A 16227-nucleotide genomic window follows, 5' to 3' on the forward strand; every position below is an offset into this window, starting at 1 on the left:
ACAGCAATCCAGTGGACCTATGGATACAACTTGTTACCATATGAGCCTGGAGAGGTAATGTGCTGCACCTTGCAAAAGAAGCTTCCATTAATTTAGACAGACAGACCAACATAAAGTAGCTCATAACTATAATGTTGAAATGTTGAAGGAAAATGAAAATATCCCATTCTCCTTAACTGATAAAAACCTCAAAAGTGTGGTAAACATATGTATACAGGCCCCAATACGCTGATACCCCCAAATAAAATACAGAGCAAGCAAATATATTCACAAGTCACATAGTCATCAATACATTCCTCCCAGGGCTGGGCGATGACTAGATTTTATCGATTAATCTAAATTTGGGTTTTTGAAGATTTCATTTTTGGGCAAAATTAAATCTTCAACAATTTATTCCTTGGATTTCTACAGTCAAGAGTGATGTCAGCACACCCAAGGCCGGCCATCTTGCTTGACAGGTTTTACAGCTTCTGTTTATGTGTACGAGGTTATACTCTGGTATAAGTTTTAGAGATAAGACGATACCTCATCTTTTGACACATCAGCATCAACTGGACTTTGAAACAATTGTGCAAACGACTGTCTATTCTGAAGAAAGAACTACGTGGTAACTCTGTAGAAGTTTATATTTCATAAAAACAACTTCTTATTGCAAATTTAAGGCATTCTTCTAGTAAAATTGTGACTTTATTCTTAATAAGCTATTGAAAAATTGTGTCTCCTGGCCCTAATGCACCCTTATACAACTCACAAAAACAATGACAAAAGCCACTTTTTGAAAAATATTTTCTCTTTTTCTTTTTAGAAAAGAAAGCAAGAAAAAAAAGCAATATCGGATCTGTAATGAAAAAATCTGAGATTTAATTTTGAACTCATATCGCCCAGCCCTAATTCCTTGCATGAGTAAATTTAAATCGGTTTAAATCGAGCTGCTCTGTGAAGGCCTCAGAGGTTTGCTGGTGAACGTTAGTGAACAAACAGCATCATGAAAACCAGGGCCCCCACAAAACAGGTCAGGTGTGTAAAAGCTTAAATCATAACTGTTAACTGGGCAACACATTAGCATTCATCTAAACCAGACATACCAAACGTAAGTCTTCAGGGACTGGTATCCTGCAAGTTCTAGGTCTGGTTCAGTTAACTCCTCCTGAACCTTAGGAGAGTTAATTTAACTATTTACTCAAGCTGTGTTGGCTTAGATAATACGCACATAATGTGCGTTGACTCGTTCAATGGTTTAGATCGACGCATATTTGCGTGTTTAAAATATTCTCACCCTAATCTAAAAGAGTCTGTAGACTTGAAAAGTGATTTTCACGAAAACTCTCCGTCCAATCTGCAAAATGCAAATACAAAACTGGCTTTACTCAGAGGAGCCGAACAGAAATGATCCATGTGGTTTGAATACATTTGCAAAGCGCTGGTCAGGGACTGGACCCTTGATAAAATACTCTGATTGAAAAGGGGTCACAGTGTTTCCATTGGAAAAACAGAAAAAATTACATTTGAAGGTTCGGTTGTGATTTGTTATGACTGGACAAGCCTCTCCCAGTTGCCGCTCTCCGTCCGGTGGTAGAGGTGCGGCTGACCTCCCAGGAACAGGCTGTCAGAGTTTGGATGCGACAAAAGGAACTGGATGGTGGACTTAATATGCTGGACAAAGTGCGGCGGTTCAGCAAACGGAGACGTGGACAGGTACTACAAAAAAAGACAAAAGATATATATATATTTATATAACTCACTTTACTGTTTATTCTCACAGTGTCGTTCTGGTCACCTTCAGAGGTTCAATACTTCCCAGGTATTACGTTACCTTTAAAATAGTGGCATCACTTTGTGACAACCAGAAGGCAATTTCCAAATCAGGACTCCACTGGCAAGGTCCAACTCTAACAAGTCCATGTCTTGAGTCATAAATGTCAGTCATCTGTAAAGAAGAGATATTTCATTAAAAAAAACAAGGTGTAGTCTAGCTTCAGTCCCTTATGCATGCAAATTTACATCATAAGGACAATAACATTTACAGCTAGAGATAGTATTAAACAATAAACTGAAAGAAATAATAATAAAAGTGTTAGGCATTTTAAACTATTTATGCCCTAAGATCTTTGGGGGTTTTTTGGGGTTTTTTTTGTGCCTGTTTTACAAACTAACATCTGAAAGTTGTAGAGCATTCTGCCCACCTGCCCATACACTGCAAGCACATATTTCAATGGTGCTACAAATAGAAATACAAATCTTTTGGGGTATGTCTCGACCAGCCATAGACATTTAGACACATTGACTTTTTGCTCATTCTTCTTTGCAGAACAGCTCAAGCTCAGTCAAACTGGATTGAAATTGCCTTTGAATGTTCAAATTCAAGTGTTGCCATTCTCAACTTGACTTTAGAGCTGAGGCTTTGACTGGACCAGACGGGACTTGTTTTTTTTTTTTACCTCTCCTCCAGTGAAGGTCCGTGCCGACCGCAGCATCTCTGCAGGTCCTTTATGAGGAAATGAGGCAGGGAACACTTCCCCTGTTTTAACATTGACACCTACACAGACTCAAAGTTATTGCCAATAACATACGACATATATGCATATTACTTGTTTCTTTGCCGCACATGCCCACTCACCTATTCCGTATACTATCGGTTTATGAATTCCCTTGTCAACTACGTTGTTCATCTCTACAACAGAAAGAATTGTGATTGAGAAATCAGTATGTCCAACTACAGTATTTCCAAATGACGTAAAATGTATAAAAACCTGTGATGCAACATGTCTCCAGGTGAACGTGTTCCTTCTGTTTCTGGAACACTGCTATAAAGTAAAAGCAGCTCATGTCAAGTTGGCGTTTTAGAGATTATGTCCACGAGCCACACACCATGGAGAACTTTATGAACCTACCCAGGATGTTAAGGCTGAGTTTATGAGATCTTTTGTCATCGTCATCAAACCCTCCAACCAGATGCAGCTCAAATCTAGACGATAGCAGAAAGTGAAGCAAATGTTAATGGGAAATTATGGACTTTGAACTTGTACTTGTGAAAGTATGACGTGCCTGCCCTCATTACAGCCGTCACTCAGTGATGTGACGGCTTTCATAATGAGCTGGACCTCAGTCCTGGTGCTGGAGCCATCGAGGTGAGACAGACAAACGGCTCCGCTACCTGCCAAGTAATGAAACATTTTAGAATCCTTTAGTTGGAGGCAGATGTAACGCACAGCAGGAATCTGGTAGAAGTAAACAGTACCGGTGTGTCGCAGCACGACCAAGTGGCAGGTGGTAGCATCATCTGATCCAAGGATCGAAACGCAGTCTGTGAAAGATTTGACCGGAACGGATGAAACTGACCAGAGTTCAAATTGTAAAGTCACACCAACAAAAGCACTGATCTTACAACGCATGGAGAGAGAGAGAAAAAAGAGGTAGGTGTGATGAGGTAGATGAGGTATCTCCATCGAATGACGGAGAAATTATGAACAAATGCCCATAACTTAAACATTTTTTTTACACTTTAAAACCATAAACTTTAATGTATTTTATTTGGATGTTGTATGTTAGACTAGCACAAAGTAACTCATAATTATGGAGTGGCTGGCAAATAATGAATAGTTATCAAAATTATTTATTAAAAAGTGCAGACTCTTTTCAGATCTGAAAAGTATGCCATGCATTTTTTATTCAGCCCCTTATACCCGTGAGCCCCTAAATAAAACCCTGCGCAACCAGAATTAACATAAGTAGTAAATAGAATCCAGCTGTTTGTAATCTAATCTCGGCATAAATGTAACTAGTCTGTGTGACAGAGTTTCTTTTGTCAGTAATACATGGATGTCAACTCAGAAATCAGAAGAGTATTCAGGTTCTTAAATGTGTGACTGTGATTTGTTGTGATTTGTCATCGTGAACAGCAGGTGTACTCACTGTCTGCTGGAGTTGTCGCTGCAAACTCTCTCTGCTGAACATACAGGAGGTGCTTTTGATCTACATCTACACGTGGCTTGGAGCGAAATGCTTTTGCATTTTCCTGCAAAACAAAATTAAACTGTTGTTTTTTCCCCCTGGATTTATCTCCAAAATAAATACAAACCAAAAGTCAGTCTAGTGACAGCAAGCACTGATTTAGCACTGATTTATTTCTATGACTCAGGAAAACATTCTGTAAGAGAAAAAAAGTATTTTCTTGAAATGCTATGTGTGTCCTACTTATAAGCTTTTGTTCATATTTCATCATGGTCATTTCTCAAAATGTTATAATTACTTTGCATTAGCAATTTTACAACTCTAAAAATTTAGGTACAAGTTCTGTACCTAAATGTATTTATGTAAATTTATGTACCAACTTATGTTATTTATCCACACTGCCGTTTCCGGAGTTCTCGAATCCCTCTTAACTATTTTTAAAAGTATATATGCAGTCAGTATCTTTTTATTTCAGAAATTGTTTGAATCTGCAAAATAAACAGACACATGAAACATGGAAAGCAACGCACACAAAGTGTGTAAATGTATACGTGTACATCATTATTACACATTTATATCCCTTTACTGTTTTTTTTCCTACTTCCATTTTTTAACCTACAGAATTATACTTACCTTCCCTATCTTCCCATGCTGATTGAAATATGCAGCACTTCCTTGTGTTTCAGAGAAGTAATCATTATAATCACTTTATAACAGACACAGTAGGTCCATATAAAAAATGGCCGGGTGCAATTAATGTTCTATTTTTTGTTTAGACGTGAAACAGATGCCGTGATTACAATTGTCTTAAGGTGAAAGAACAGTTGTAATGTGGGACATAAATGCCAAAAGTAACACTATCACATACAATCAGACACTTGCAGGAAACAAACCTGTAAATGTGGATATTTGTCGAATAATTCCGCTGTTGATCTGAAGCAATCTAATTCTCTGTTCTGAAAAAACAAAGGCATGTCCTTCAACCTGATCCGTTTCCAAACCAGTTCGGTATTATGCTACAAGAACACCAGTAACTTCGGTATCAATATTGGTTCACTATAAAACAGAACTTCCTGAAATGACCGCAGTCTTTTTCGTTTTAAACAGTGTTTCTTTTAAAACGAAGTCTGGCATAGTCGCCACCTACTGACCCCTTATGGTTTTGCTACGCGTCTCTTTTCTTGTTCAAATATGTAAAACCAAATTATGTTTTATGAAAAATATCTTCAGACGTAGGAACAATGATTTTTCTTATGCTGCACAGTGCACATTTGCTTTTTTTGAGCCGCAGCAGAGGCATACATACCGAGAGTCTTAAAAGTGCCAACATTTTCACGGAGTGAGATTCTCCATTATTACTTAGGCAAATTGCGTACGTCCTGATGTTTGTTTTGAAAAAGCGCTACGTAGTTTTACTAGCCGTTAGGCCGAAGTCGATGTCTTTCGCTGGTAGGAAACAAACAAGGCGATTGGCGACGTGTTTAGAGTTGGTCAATAATTCCCGTATTACTCGTTTTATCTTCTTATTTCAGCTGTTACAAATAAAGTAATTTTTTTTTGTTGTGAACTCGCTCATTTTTACGCTTCTGTCGTCGAGCCTATTGCGGCTAACCATCGTTCTAGCTAGCGACAAATCTACCGAAGGGGCTAACAGTTTTATCGAAATGAGAGGGGGCTCCTCGTACGGAGACAGGGACAGAGACAGAGATCGTGGACGAGACAGGTACGTGTTTTAGATTTAGCAAAGAAAAAACCCCAAAAAAACTTAGTGTTAATTAATGTTTGAGCTTCAAATATAGTTTGGCTTTGCATGGATGAAAGGAACACACAAACAAAAGCTAAGCTAACGCTTAAAGATCCATTCCAGTTAATATTTACATCATCAAAAAACATCCGATCAGTCGATGAACAAAGTTAGGTAAAGTGTAAATTGAAAATAATATTACCACAAAGGACTGAAAATGCTAACAGCGTGTTTGTGGAACCCCATACAATTGCTTCAAAGTTGGCCTAACTTTGGTGTGGGTCGTGTTTTCCTTCTCACTCAAAAAAGTCTTCCAGCTATTGTAAAAGTTTTTATTGGACGTCTGATCTTGTGCAAATAACTACCCTAGATTTTGGGCTGCAGTAAAATAATGGTATTTTAATTTAGGTAATTAACATTTTTGAAGGAGTTCTAGTTAGATACTGCAGTGTGGAATTGACATTAATAACTCAGCTGACTTACTATTTTGTCTAACTAAAAATAGCTTCATTTTAAAAGTTGTATCAATAACAACAACAACTCCTCCGTAAAATATGCACATCCTAAGAAGCTAAAATAAAAAAGGGAGTCCTAAAACAGATCTGTCCAAGAGAATAGAAGAGCAATATGCAGAATGTACCTTGTAGATGATGCCAGGCTTTGGTAGCTTGTCAACACACTGTTCCCTTATTTTACACACATTTCTTCATAGAACCCATGAACTTCAAATGTTGTCTCAAGACACTTAAGATTACAAGGCAAATTGCGCCAGTTTACATTTCAGGTTTCATTTAATTTGGGTCTATTTTACAAGGTCATTTAATGATTTAAATCAAGTTAGCATTGGCCATTGTGCATACTTTTAGATTCAGATTTAATATGAAAGCATAAAAGGCGGGGGGTGGGGGGGGGGTGATAACTATTGCCTGTTTTTTACTAGGGAGGCACCATTCCACTTTTTTCACTTCCAGTACGGATTCAGATATTTGAGGTTTAGCATTGGCTGATACCGATCCGATACAGTAAAGCAGCGATGAAGTGACTTAAAACAATTTTCTTTTTTTAAAATATAGACATAAATGTACTGAATTACAAATTTATTTGATAACTCCGCACCACTACAGCACATGTAAATATACCAATAACTTCACAAGCTTCACAAACAAGATTCTTTGATGTTGAGTAAAAAAAAAAAAAAACACCTCACTGTTGAGTTACTGATTAAAGATACGTATTTACTCGAAAGCACTTTAAAAATGTTCAGTAATGGGTATGGTTAGATAGACTTAATTTGTGTAATAATTGGTTTGCATCCTAATTTCTTTTGCTTCACATCTCTCAGACCACGGTTTGGAGGGGGCATGGGCGGCCGCAGCGGACCCCCGCCCATGAAGTTTGGAAACCCTGGTGAGCGTCTCCGCAAAAAGAGGTGGAACTTAGATGAGTTGCCAAAATTTGAAAAGAACTTCTACACTGAACACGTTGAAGTCCAACGCATTGGTCAGGTAGGGTTTTTTTTGTTTTTCTTCTTTTCTTTGTGCTTGCTCACACTATCATTAAAAATGATAATAATAATAACAAGCTGTTTGGTTATGTGTATTTTTTATTTTTTGATTTATTTTTTTGGAATGCTTATTTTTCTCTTTTGCTTCCATACCTAGTATGATGTGGAGGAGTTTCGCAGAAAGAAGGAGATCACCATCAGAGGCTCTGGCTGTCCAAAACCCGTAACTGCTTTTCACCATGCTCAATTTCCACGTGAGTCAGCTCCTTTTTACCCCATCTTTCATAAAGTTTTTTGCTGTAAAAAAAAAATAAAAAATCTAATTTTCTAATTCCATAAAACCTTATTTGCCTCAGTGTAGCACATTTACTCATTCTTTCACTTTCGTAAATATCTTCTTTTATTTAAATATCGCCCAAATTAGAAAAAAAAAAAAAAAATTATTTTTTTTTAGAAAACCCCCGACAGATCGCTTTCAGTAACATTTAAATGGCTGAGTTAAACTGTCTCCCGCCTTTGCCTTGCAGAGTATGTGATGGACGTCCTGGTGCAGCAGAACTTCAAGGAGCCCACAGCCATCCAAGCCCAGGGTTTCCCTGTGGCCTTGAGCGGCAAGGACATGGTGGGAATAGCACAGACTGGCTCTGGGAAGACGCTGGCTGTAAGGCTTTCTCTCCATGATCTTGTCAATAATGTATTCAAATCATTTTTAACATTTAATTTGATCTCTAATAGGTGGAAATCTGTGAGGGATTCTGAAATATGAACAAAAGAGTCAGATTAAAGTAAAAAAAGTAATTCATGATGTATATTAAGTATCATAAGTAACCTAGAGTTTATAAGTAAAATTCAAGTAATTTAAGTTGATATTTAATGTTTAGAATCAAAATTTTTGGCAAAAATTGTGAAAGCAAGTCCTAACAATTTATTGCCTCTTCCCCCCCACCGCCTTGCAGTACCTCCTTCCTGCTATCGTACATATCAACCACCAGCCCTACCTGGAGAGAGGGGATGGCCCCATAGTGAGTGCAAGAAAGACATTTAAACAGTTCGGTGCACAGAATCCTAGTCGTTTATCCCTTCCTCCTTCGTCTTCCTCTGTTCTCAGTGTCTGGTCCTTGCACCCACCAGAGAGCTGGCTCAGCAGGTCCAGCAGGTTGCCTACGACTACGGCAAGTCCTCCCGCATCAAGAGCACCTGCGTGTACGGTGGCGCACCCAAAGGCCCACAGATTCGAGACCTTGAGAGAGGTGGGTGTGCGGTGGGCTGATGTTGACTGTTTTGGATTTCGATTGTTTCTGACATTCTGTTCGTATCCGACCACAGGCGTTGAGATCTGCATCGCCACGCCAGGCCGCCTCATCGACTTCCTGGAGGCGGGGAAGACCAACCTCCGCCGCTGCACTTATTTAGTGCTGGACGAGGCCGACCGCATGTTGGACATGGGCTTCGAGCCGCAGATTCGCAAGATTGTTGAACAAATCAGAGTAAGGCGGTTCTGTAGTTTTTCTCTTTTCAAAATGACCATTGATAAGTGAGGGTGTTTTGGTGCTTCTTTTTCTTTCTTTTTTTTTTCCCAATTCATGTAAACCCGTCGCTCTCTCGTCTTTTTCAGCCTGACAGACAGACCCTGATGTGGAGTGCAACGTGGCCAAAGGAGGTTCGGCAGCTTGCCGAGGACTTCTTAAGGGAATACATCCAGATTAACATTGGCGCTCTGGAGCTCAGTGCCAACCATAACATTCTGCAGATCGTCGACGTCTGCATGGAGACCGAAAAGGACAACAAGTAAGACTTAAGCGTGCGACCTATGTCATTTGCTTTTGTATGGTCTGATCTTCTCTTGAGATCTGAGTTGATTTGCTAATATTGTCTCTCTGTGTGCAGGCTTATCCAGCTGATGGAGGAGATAATGGCCGAGAAGGAGAACAAAACCATCATCTTTGTGGAGACCAAGAAGCGATGCGACGACCTCACCCGGAGGATGAGGCGCGACGGGTGAGGAGCGACTCTTTAAAAACGTGGCGGGCAGCTTTCAGTGTGTGAGTTTGACTTGCTGAATCGATGTGGTCTTGTTACCTAGATGGCCAGCCATGTGTATCCATGGAGACAAGAGCCAGCCAGAAAGAGACTGGGTTCTCACTGGTAAGAATATATCACAAACAGTGGAGGTCAGGGTGTCGGCACTTTCATATCATGCATACCTTAGGGCTATGGAGAAAAATGATCTCTTGTGCTAACGCCGACAGATTTACATTGATGCCTACTGCTGACATTGATTAATATGCATTGTCCTTGTTTAAATAAATGAAATGAGAGTCTACAGATGAAAACATTCTCTGGGGTTGAAGTCTTTAAAAGTATAAAATGCAAATACTTTTTTTAAATATAGAATAAATGTGAAAATAGAATATGGACAAATATGTGTGGCATTTTTTTCTTTATCCCGTTCCCTAGAAGTGTTCTCCGTCAGTCCATCTGTCTCTGTGCTATCAATCTTTCCACCAATCCTTCCACAATCCATTATCCATTACTCATCAGTCTAATAATACACATAATGCACCTGATTCAAAAGTACTAATTAATGTCTTACTTAAAGAAAAAATGTCACATTCCCTCACACCTAGGATAATCAAACTTTCCTTCCTTTAAGATGTTTCCTCTCCTCCCTTTTAATTTAATCTTCTCCTGCATTTATTTATCAACTATTTGGCAACGTATTTTTTCGTTTCGACTCCACAGAATTCAGGAGCGGCAAGGCCCCCATTCTGATCGCGACAGACGTCGCCTCTCGGGGTCTGGGTATGTCTGGGATCACATTGTTTACCTCCTGTGATTTCTGTTCTCAGCATCATTTGTCTTGTTTAATTTGTTCTTCGGCTAATAATGAATTTACATGTATTCAAGTCAACCATAATCAACCAGTTAATGCTCTGAATTAAATTAAGCAGGTGGTAAGTATAACACGTTAGTAAAAAAAGACTCTTATACAGCAAGCAGGTTTGAGAATTATTATTTATATCCCACAAGCTTATTTGCAGGTGTTGTTTTCACAAAATAAGCAGAAATGATGTATACTTCTTCAAATTAATTTTAGATATAATGTCAGTAAATTGAGTTTTTTTTTTTTTTTTTCTTCAAAAAATTGTACAAGTGAAAGTCCAGCTGTCAGCCAGATATGTGAAAACCACAGAAGGAAAAAAAAAAAAAACAAACAGAATGAATCTAAAAAAATAAGACGTTACAACCTGGTGACGTTGTCGGCCGAAGCTTGCAGAGCTGCAGGCTTCGAGCCTCTCGGCTCCAGCAGGTTCATAGTCTGTTTCTTGTTACCGCAGTTTAAAATCTTCCTTCATGCGGGGCTCTTTGGCACGCTGCCTGAAAGGAGGGGTGTGTGGGCCCACAACGTCCTGCGCACCTTTTCTTATGTCTCCTAGTGTGGTGTCAGTATGAACTCCTTGGATTGCTGCTCATGTTTCACATTTTTCTGCTCGAAATCTTTCACTTCAGGAGAGAGCCGTATGTTTAGGAGGTAGCTTTGAAAAGAAAATGGAGGGGAAACAAAGAAAAAAAAAGGAACAGTTTAACGTCTGACATTTCTGTAGAATATTTTGAGAAGGGGGGATAAGTAAAGTTTTGTAAACTTTTACCAAATTCCGATGACTTTATCCTTGTTTTCTTCTCCCCTCTTCTCCTCTCAGGGTTTGGCAGCACACGGCAGCTGTAACAGTCTGTGCTGCTGTCTCTGTCCCCCTCAGTCACATTATAAAAGGCAAGCTTTGTGAGCTTTAGTGGGATTAACGCCCCTATTACTCTCCTGAACTATAAAAAAAAAAAAAAAAAAAGAGGGAGACTCCAGCACCCCCCCAACCCCCATTAATGTCAGTTTGCAAATCCAACGAGCCTTCCTTGGGAGCATCCTGAGGGTCCTGTATGTCTGCCCGTCGGTCCAAAAAGCAGACAGACAGGCGAGAGAGAATTAGACGGGCTCGTCTGGATCCAGTCCTGGCCAGGGTGTGAGGAGGGTCCCGCAATGCGACGAGAGAGCAACAGAACCAGCCATTGGGTGTGCGTGGGTGTGTCCTTTGGGGTTTAACGGTTCTGCTCCCGTCTGACGTTGCTGGAGTGAGCAGAAGGTGAGGGAGGAATCCAGTCTCCCTCTCCCTCAGCCCTTCCCTTTGAACCAGGACTGATCAGGGGGAACCTTTGTAAAAACAACTTGCAGGGGGTAAGTACCGCAACACCCCTTTGTCTTAACTCCTTCACGAGCTCACCCTACAGCCAGGTTCTGCCTTTGTGCTTATATTACAAAAGAAAAGAGTTCATGGTTCAATAATCACAGCACACTATTGTTACTGTGTAATAAATGATTACATGGCTTCCCTCTCGTGATGGAGGGGGAGATGGGAGACTTATTGATCAGCAGTGCTGTCAGAGCCCCACGTCTTCTGTAATGAGAAACAGACTTCCTTACCTTCCATGTTCAGGCCGGTAATCACGAGTCCTCTGAAAAGCACAGAGGCCTAAAATGGTTTCCTTTACATGCCGGTTCTCACTTTAAATCAAGTGAGCGCGCAACGTTGAAGGCATGTTGAGTAGTAAAGCTGTGTCTCTGAAATGAATCTTTGGATGTGTGGATTGTTGCACGGTAAGTGAACTCCCAATTTGTTTCAATCTTTCTGCTTCTCACCAAGACATGTTGTTGCATTCATAGATGACTTCAGTTGTTCATGGGCATAAAGCTCCCAGCTTTTTTTTTTATTATTTTTTTTTAGAATTTCATTAAATACATCACTTCCTGATCTCTAAAAGCCCTTTACCCTTCTTGAACTTCCTTTGCTGTCTATCCCAAAGATGTGGAAGACGTAAAGTTCGTCATCAACTATGACTATCCCAGCTCCTCTGAGGATTATGTCCATCGAATTGGGCGCACGGCCCGCAGTACCAATAAGGGCACCGCCTACACCTTCTTCACCCCGGGAAACCTGCGACAGGCCAGAGACCTGGTCCGGGTCCTGGAGGAAGCCCGGCAGGCTATAAACCCAAAACTGCTCCAGCTCGTGGACTCCAGGAGCGGAGGTGGAGGCGGTAAGAGGAGCTATAATTTTATTTGCAGTGCCAACCAGTGGTGTACATATACATCAGTCTTTTTAATTGATTTGATTTCTCTTTAAATTATTAAGAAAAAATGCAGAAACAACTTTGTACTTATGTTATGCATCTCACTCCACAATCTATTCCAGAAGCACGATCCATACCGTTAGCTCATCTACGCAAGTGCTAAAAGAAATACTTCCGGGAAGATGGTTTTTTTTTTTTTTTTTTTTTTTGCTTCTAACTGTAATCGTAAAAATAGTAATATTTTAAAAGTCAATAATCAAACACAGACAAAAAGGGTTTAATTGTATTTTTGCTAGACTGCTCTGCTATTTTATGTGAAAAACAAAATCAAGCATATGTGCCTGCATACAACAATCAAGCATGAGGAAAGATGGAGTAATACTTTTGGATTTTACATAAAACGATGGGATATAGTCTTTTAGAATTCAATAACACCTTTTGTTAATCGAATAAACAATTACAAAAATAATGGGTCTTCTACCAGAAGACATTGACAAATACGTTACAGTCCAGTGAGTCCAATACACAAATTTCTACTGCATTATAATTTAATAATTATGACAATTATTTATTATTGGAAAAAATAACATTGTCTTGGGAAATAGATCCTTGGAGAAAGTTTTACTTTGAAAGTAGTAGTTTTAGCGCATGCGCAAATGAGCGAGCGTGGCGTTGGGCCAGAGGTAAAGCGCGCGACCGTACTATGGGGACCACAGGTTCAAGTTCTGGCCCATTGACCTTTGCCGCATGTCTTCCCGTTCACTCATACTCTACTTTCCTGTCAACATAAGGCCACTAGAGCCAAAATAAATAAATTAACATTAAAAAAATGCGCAAGAGCTGACGGTCCAAATAGTGCTTTCCGGGGCAGATGGGAGAGTGACGATGCTTTATGCTTTCAATAGCTATCTTTTCGGGGCTAATAATCAGGCTTCTTTGAGGCAATGAAAGCAGGAGCCCAATTTAAATGTTACTTTTCATTGTTTTTGGGGCGGGTTTTATGTGCAGGTGGCAGGATGCGTTACCGTGGCGGCAACTCCAACAACCCTAACCTAATGTATCAAGACGAGTGCGATCGGCGCATGCGCTCCGGCGGAGGCGGCAAAGACGGCCGCGGGGGCTTCAACCGCGACAGCCGCAACAGCCGCGACGACGACCGCTCTTCGTCGTCCTCCTACAGAGACAGAAACCGAGATCACAGGAACAACTACAACGCCGGTTCGGATCAGTACCAGAGCTACAACAACAACAACGGCGGAGGCTACAACACCCGCGGCGGAGGCCCGACCGGCGGCGGTCAGGAGCAACCCAACCAGCCGCAGGGCCAGTTTGGCCAGGGCCCTCCTCCACCCCCTCCGCCTACAGGCGCCCCGCAGCCGTTGATGGCACAGCAATTTCCCCCGCCGCCTCAGCCCCCACTTATGGGCTTCATGGGGCAGCCACCTTTCCCTCCTTTCCCCGCTGCCCCCCCTCCACCGCCAGGCCCACAACCACTCCGTAAATAGTTATAATTAACATGTACTGGGTAAATTTGTTCAAACGTTTTTAGCTCAGTTTTACTGTTGTGGTCTCCCAAACAGTGTTGTATCCAAGGAGGTAAGGGCTTGTACTTTCACCTGAATTTTAAAGCAAATTTGTTTCAATAACCCCAAATAATTAAATTTCCCCAACCGAGTATTGAGGAGGAATTGAAATTTCTCTTTTTTTTATATATTTTTTCCTTCACCAGCCAAAACTTTAGGAGTTAGAGATGCAGTCACATTCCACACGCCTCCTTGATCTTTGTACTTGTTCAACTTGACTTATTCAGTTTGAAATTGGTGGCTTTTGTTTATAACTTCAGTTATAGCTTCACCGTACGTTTCTGATCTTCTCTTCACTAGTTTCGGTAATGACCACTTTTAGGTAACTTTTATTTTGCCTTTTTATTATCTATTGTTAGATTTAGGCACATTTAATCATGCATGCCTCCACATGTTCCCTTTGTGTAGCAAGTCAGAAGTGAAGTAGTGTTTTGAGCTTTAACTAAAAAATATATTGTTGCCTGTTTTGTCAACTATGCTCTTTTTACAGTGTTTTCCTAAATAAACAAATGAAATCAATGTATTTTTGTCTTAATTTGCAATTCATTCTGAAATATCAGGTAAATTATTGCATCTGCTTCACACATAATAGTGGAATATTCTTGGAATTGATTATATGTATAGTAATATTTTAATTTCCAGAAGTAGGTGATTTGTCTTTAGAAAGTTAGTCATTCTAGTTTTATTCTTAAAAACAGTCCTTTTTGGTAACCAAAACTCAATTTAAGCACGGTTTCTGTTCTGAAAAGTCTAGAATTTGATTTTTTGTTGTTGGTCCCCCATCCAAACCTAGAACTCTAAAGTTGCAGTTGGATCACAAAATGTATTATATAACATCCACAGTAAAAGTTGCAACACATAAAGCACATCTCTGTTTCCTCTCCTAACCAGGGGTGAAAGTAGTTTTAAATTCTTGGGGGTACTATGACCAAAAAAAAAAGTGTGTATATATATATATATATATATATATAAACCCTAGAGAAGCAATCAGATGCCATAAACTCGCACAACACTGAAAAGCATTCAACAGCAGTAACTGCACTGAAATTTTTTGGCTGCTGATAGAATAGGTGTGATATTTTGTAGAAATTCATGTTTTATTCTACTTTCAATTGTGATTTATCCTTAATTTATACTTGATAAAGTCAAACTGTCCCTTACATCTCATTGTATTCCATGTGAGTTATAGCCCTGATAAAGATGCCTTATTTTCTCTTGACAGCCTTGTGTTTTGGATCATTATAGTTAAAGAGTGAAATGGGTTTTTACCGGCATCCCTGTTAAACTGATTGTCTAATGGTTGCTATGATGACTCAGCAACTGCAAGATGGCAGTTGCAATTTGATAATTAGAAATTTCTAGAAATCTTTGTTAATTTGAAAAAGTATAGATTATAAATTGCTTTGATTACAAAAAAAAAAAAGAAAAGCTCCAATAGTACCTGAACTGCGATCCTAAATTCCAGGAGTATTTTTTTAATTAAATTTAATTTTCTTTTTGGATTAATAGTGTTTTTGAGTTGATTACATTTATGCTGAAGGGATTTGTTTTTATAGGAACAATTGTGGCAAAGCTTAAATTAAAGTTTGCATTTGTTTTTTTTTTCCATACAAAATTTATTTGAAGGCTTTTTACACAACTTTACCAGTGGTGCCAACAAATACTTCCACATTTTTATCCTTATAATTTTTCCCAAGAACAGCCACCTTTCTCCAATCTCATCATTGTATTCTTTCTGAATACTCCAGAAAAAATACAGATGAGTTTATATATTTCTTCTCTTGCTGCACACAACATCTAGAAAGATCATTTAACACATAATACATCTTATGCTTTACAAAGTCATTTTGGGTAAAGACAAACATGACTAAAAAAAAACCCCACTTAAGTTATATGTGTACAAAACAAAAAAACAAAAACAACCAGACAACCCAATCTGAGGCACATGTGGCAGAATCAAAATCAGTATGACGTGAAAATAGAGTTGAGAGTCTTTGGGTTAATCAGTAGTAGAAAAGCAAAGTGACAAGAGATGAATAAACAAGAATGATTTCATGTGCAAAATATGAACAAAGTAAGTGCATACGAGTTTAAATAAGGAAAAGGGAAAATAATCCTGAGTTAAACTGTTAAAAACAACAACAAAAAAACAGTCCTAAGAACAGAAAAAGTGCAGAAATAAGGACGTTTGTAAAGGAATGGAGACTGTGCCTTTCAATTACAACAAGAAGAAAAAAGTGAGGCGAAAGTAACACTAAAGGATTAATTTTGGCTGGATCAGGTTCAGTAACAATAGTTAGCTGCGGTGAAAACTCTGTTTCCTG

The 16227-nt window shown here is 39.4% G+C and overlaps 2 protein-coding genes across 2 annotated transcripts; one reads left to right on the forward strand and one right to left on the reverse strand.

Annotated features, from left to right (window-relative positions):
• Positions 1-1034: 1034 nt before the first annotated feature.
• ntan1 (N-terminal asparagine amidase) lies at positions 1035-5072 on the reverse strand. Its single transcript, XM_008408947.3, has 10 exons — positions 4845-5072; positions 3913-4015; positions 3239-3304; positions 3046-3154; positions 2892-2965; positions 2751-2804; positions 2618-2671; positions 2439-2536; positions 1814-1927; positions 1035-1698 (listed from the first exon to the last, which is right to left on the reverse strand). The coding sequence occupies exons 1-10, from the start codon at positions 4923-4925 to the stop codon at positions 1528-1530; spliced, it is 924 nt and encodes a 307-aa protein (XP_008407169.1). The 5' UTR covers positions 4926-5072; the 3' UTR covers positions 1035-1527.
• A 252-nt stretch (positions 5073-5324) lies between these two features.
• ddx17 (DEAD-box helicase 17) lies at positions 5325-14422 on the forward strand. Its single transcript, XM_008408939.3, has 13 exons — positions 5325-5674; positions 7038-7200; positions 7357-7453; positions 7727-7860; positions 8156-8221; positions 8308-8449; positions 8526-8686; positions 8815-8987; positions 9087-9197; positions 9283-9344; positions 9942-10001; positions 12054-12287; positions 13329-14422. Exons 1-13 carry the CDS (start codon positions 5616-5618, stop codon positions 13823-13825), a joined length of 1959 nt encoding a protein of 652 aa, XP_008407161.1. The 5' UTR covers positions 5325-5615; the 3' UTR covers positions 13826-14422.
• The last annotated feature ends 1805 nt before the right edge of the window (positions 14423-16227 follow it).

This window comes from Poecilia reticulata, chromosome 1 (assembly GCF_904066995.2).
Source record: "Poecilia reticulata chromosome 1, P_reticulata-male-v2, whole genome shotgun sequence".
NCBI lineage: Eukaryota > Metazoa > Chordata > Actinopteri > Cyprinodontiformes > Poeciliidae > Poecilia > Poecilia reticulata.

Bases quoted from the DNA above. Each gene is read 5' to 3' on its own strand.
- ntan1 (XM_008408947.3), bottom strand. From the start codon at position 4,925: ATGCCTTTGTTTTTTCAGAACAGAGAATTAGATTGCTTCAGATCAACA. The intron at 3,305-3,912 runs GTGAGTACACCT...AATCTTTCACAG, and splicing joins AGCGACAACTCCAGCAGACA to ACTGCGTTTCGATCCTTGGA. The intron at 2,672-2,750 runs GTTTTTATACAT...TTTCTGTTGTAG, and splicing joins GGAGACATGTTGCATCACAG to AGATGAACAACGTAGTTGAC.
- ddx17 (XM_008408939.3), top strand. From the start codon at position 5,616: ATGAGAGGGGGCTCCTCGTACGGAGACAGGGACAGAGACAGAGATCGT. The intron at 7,454-7,726 runs GTGAGTCAGCTC...TTTGCCTTGCAG, and splicing joins TCACCATGCTCAATTTCCAC to AGTATGTGATGGACGTCCTG. The intron at 9,345-9,941 runs GTAAGAATATAT...TCGACTCCACAG, and splicing joins AAGAGACTGGGTTCTCACTG to AATTCAGGAGCGGCAAGGCC.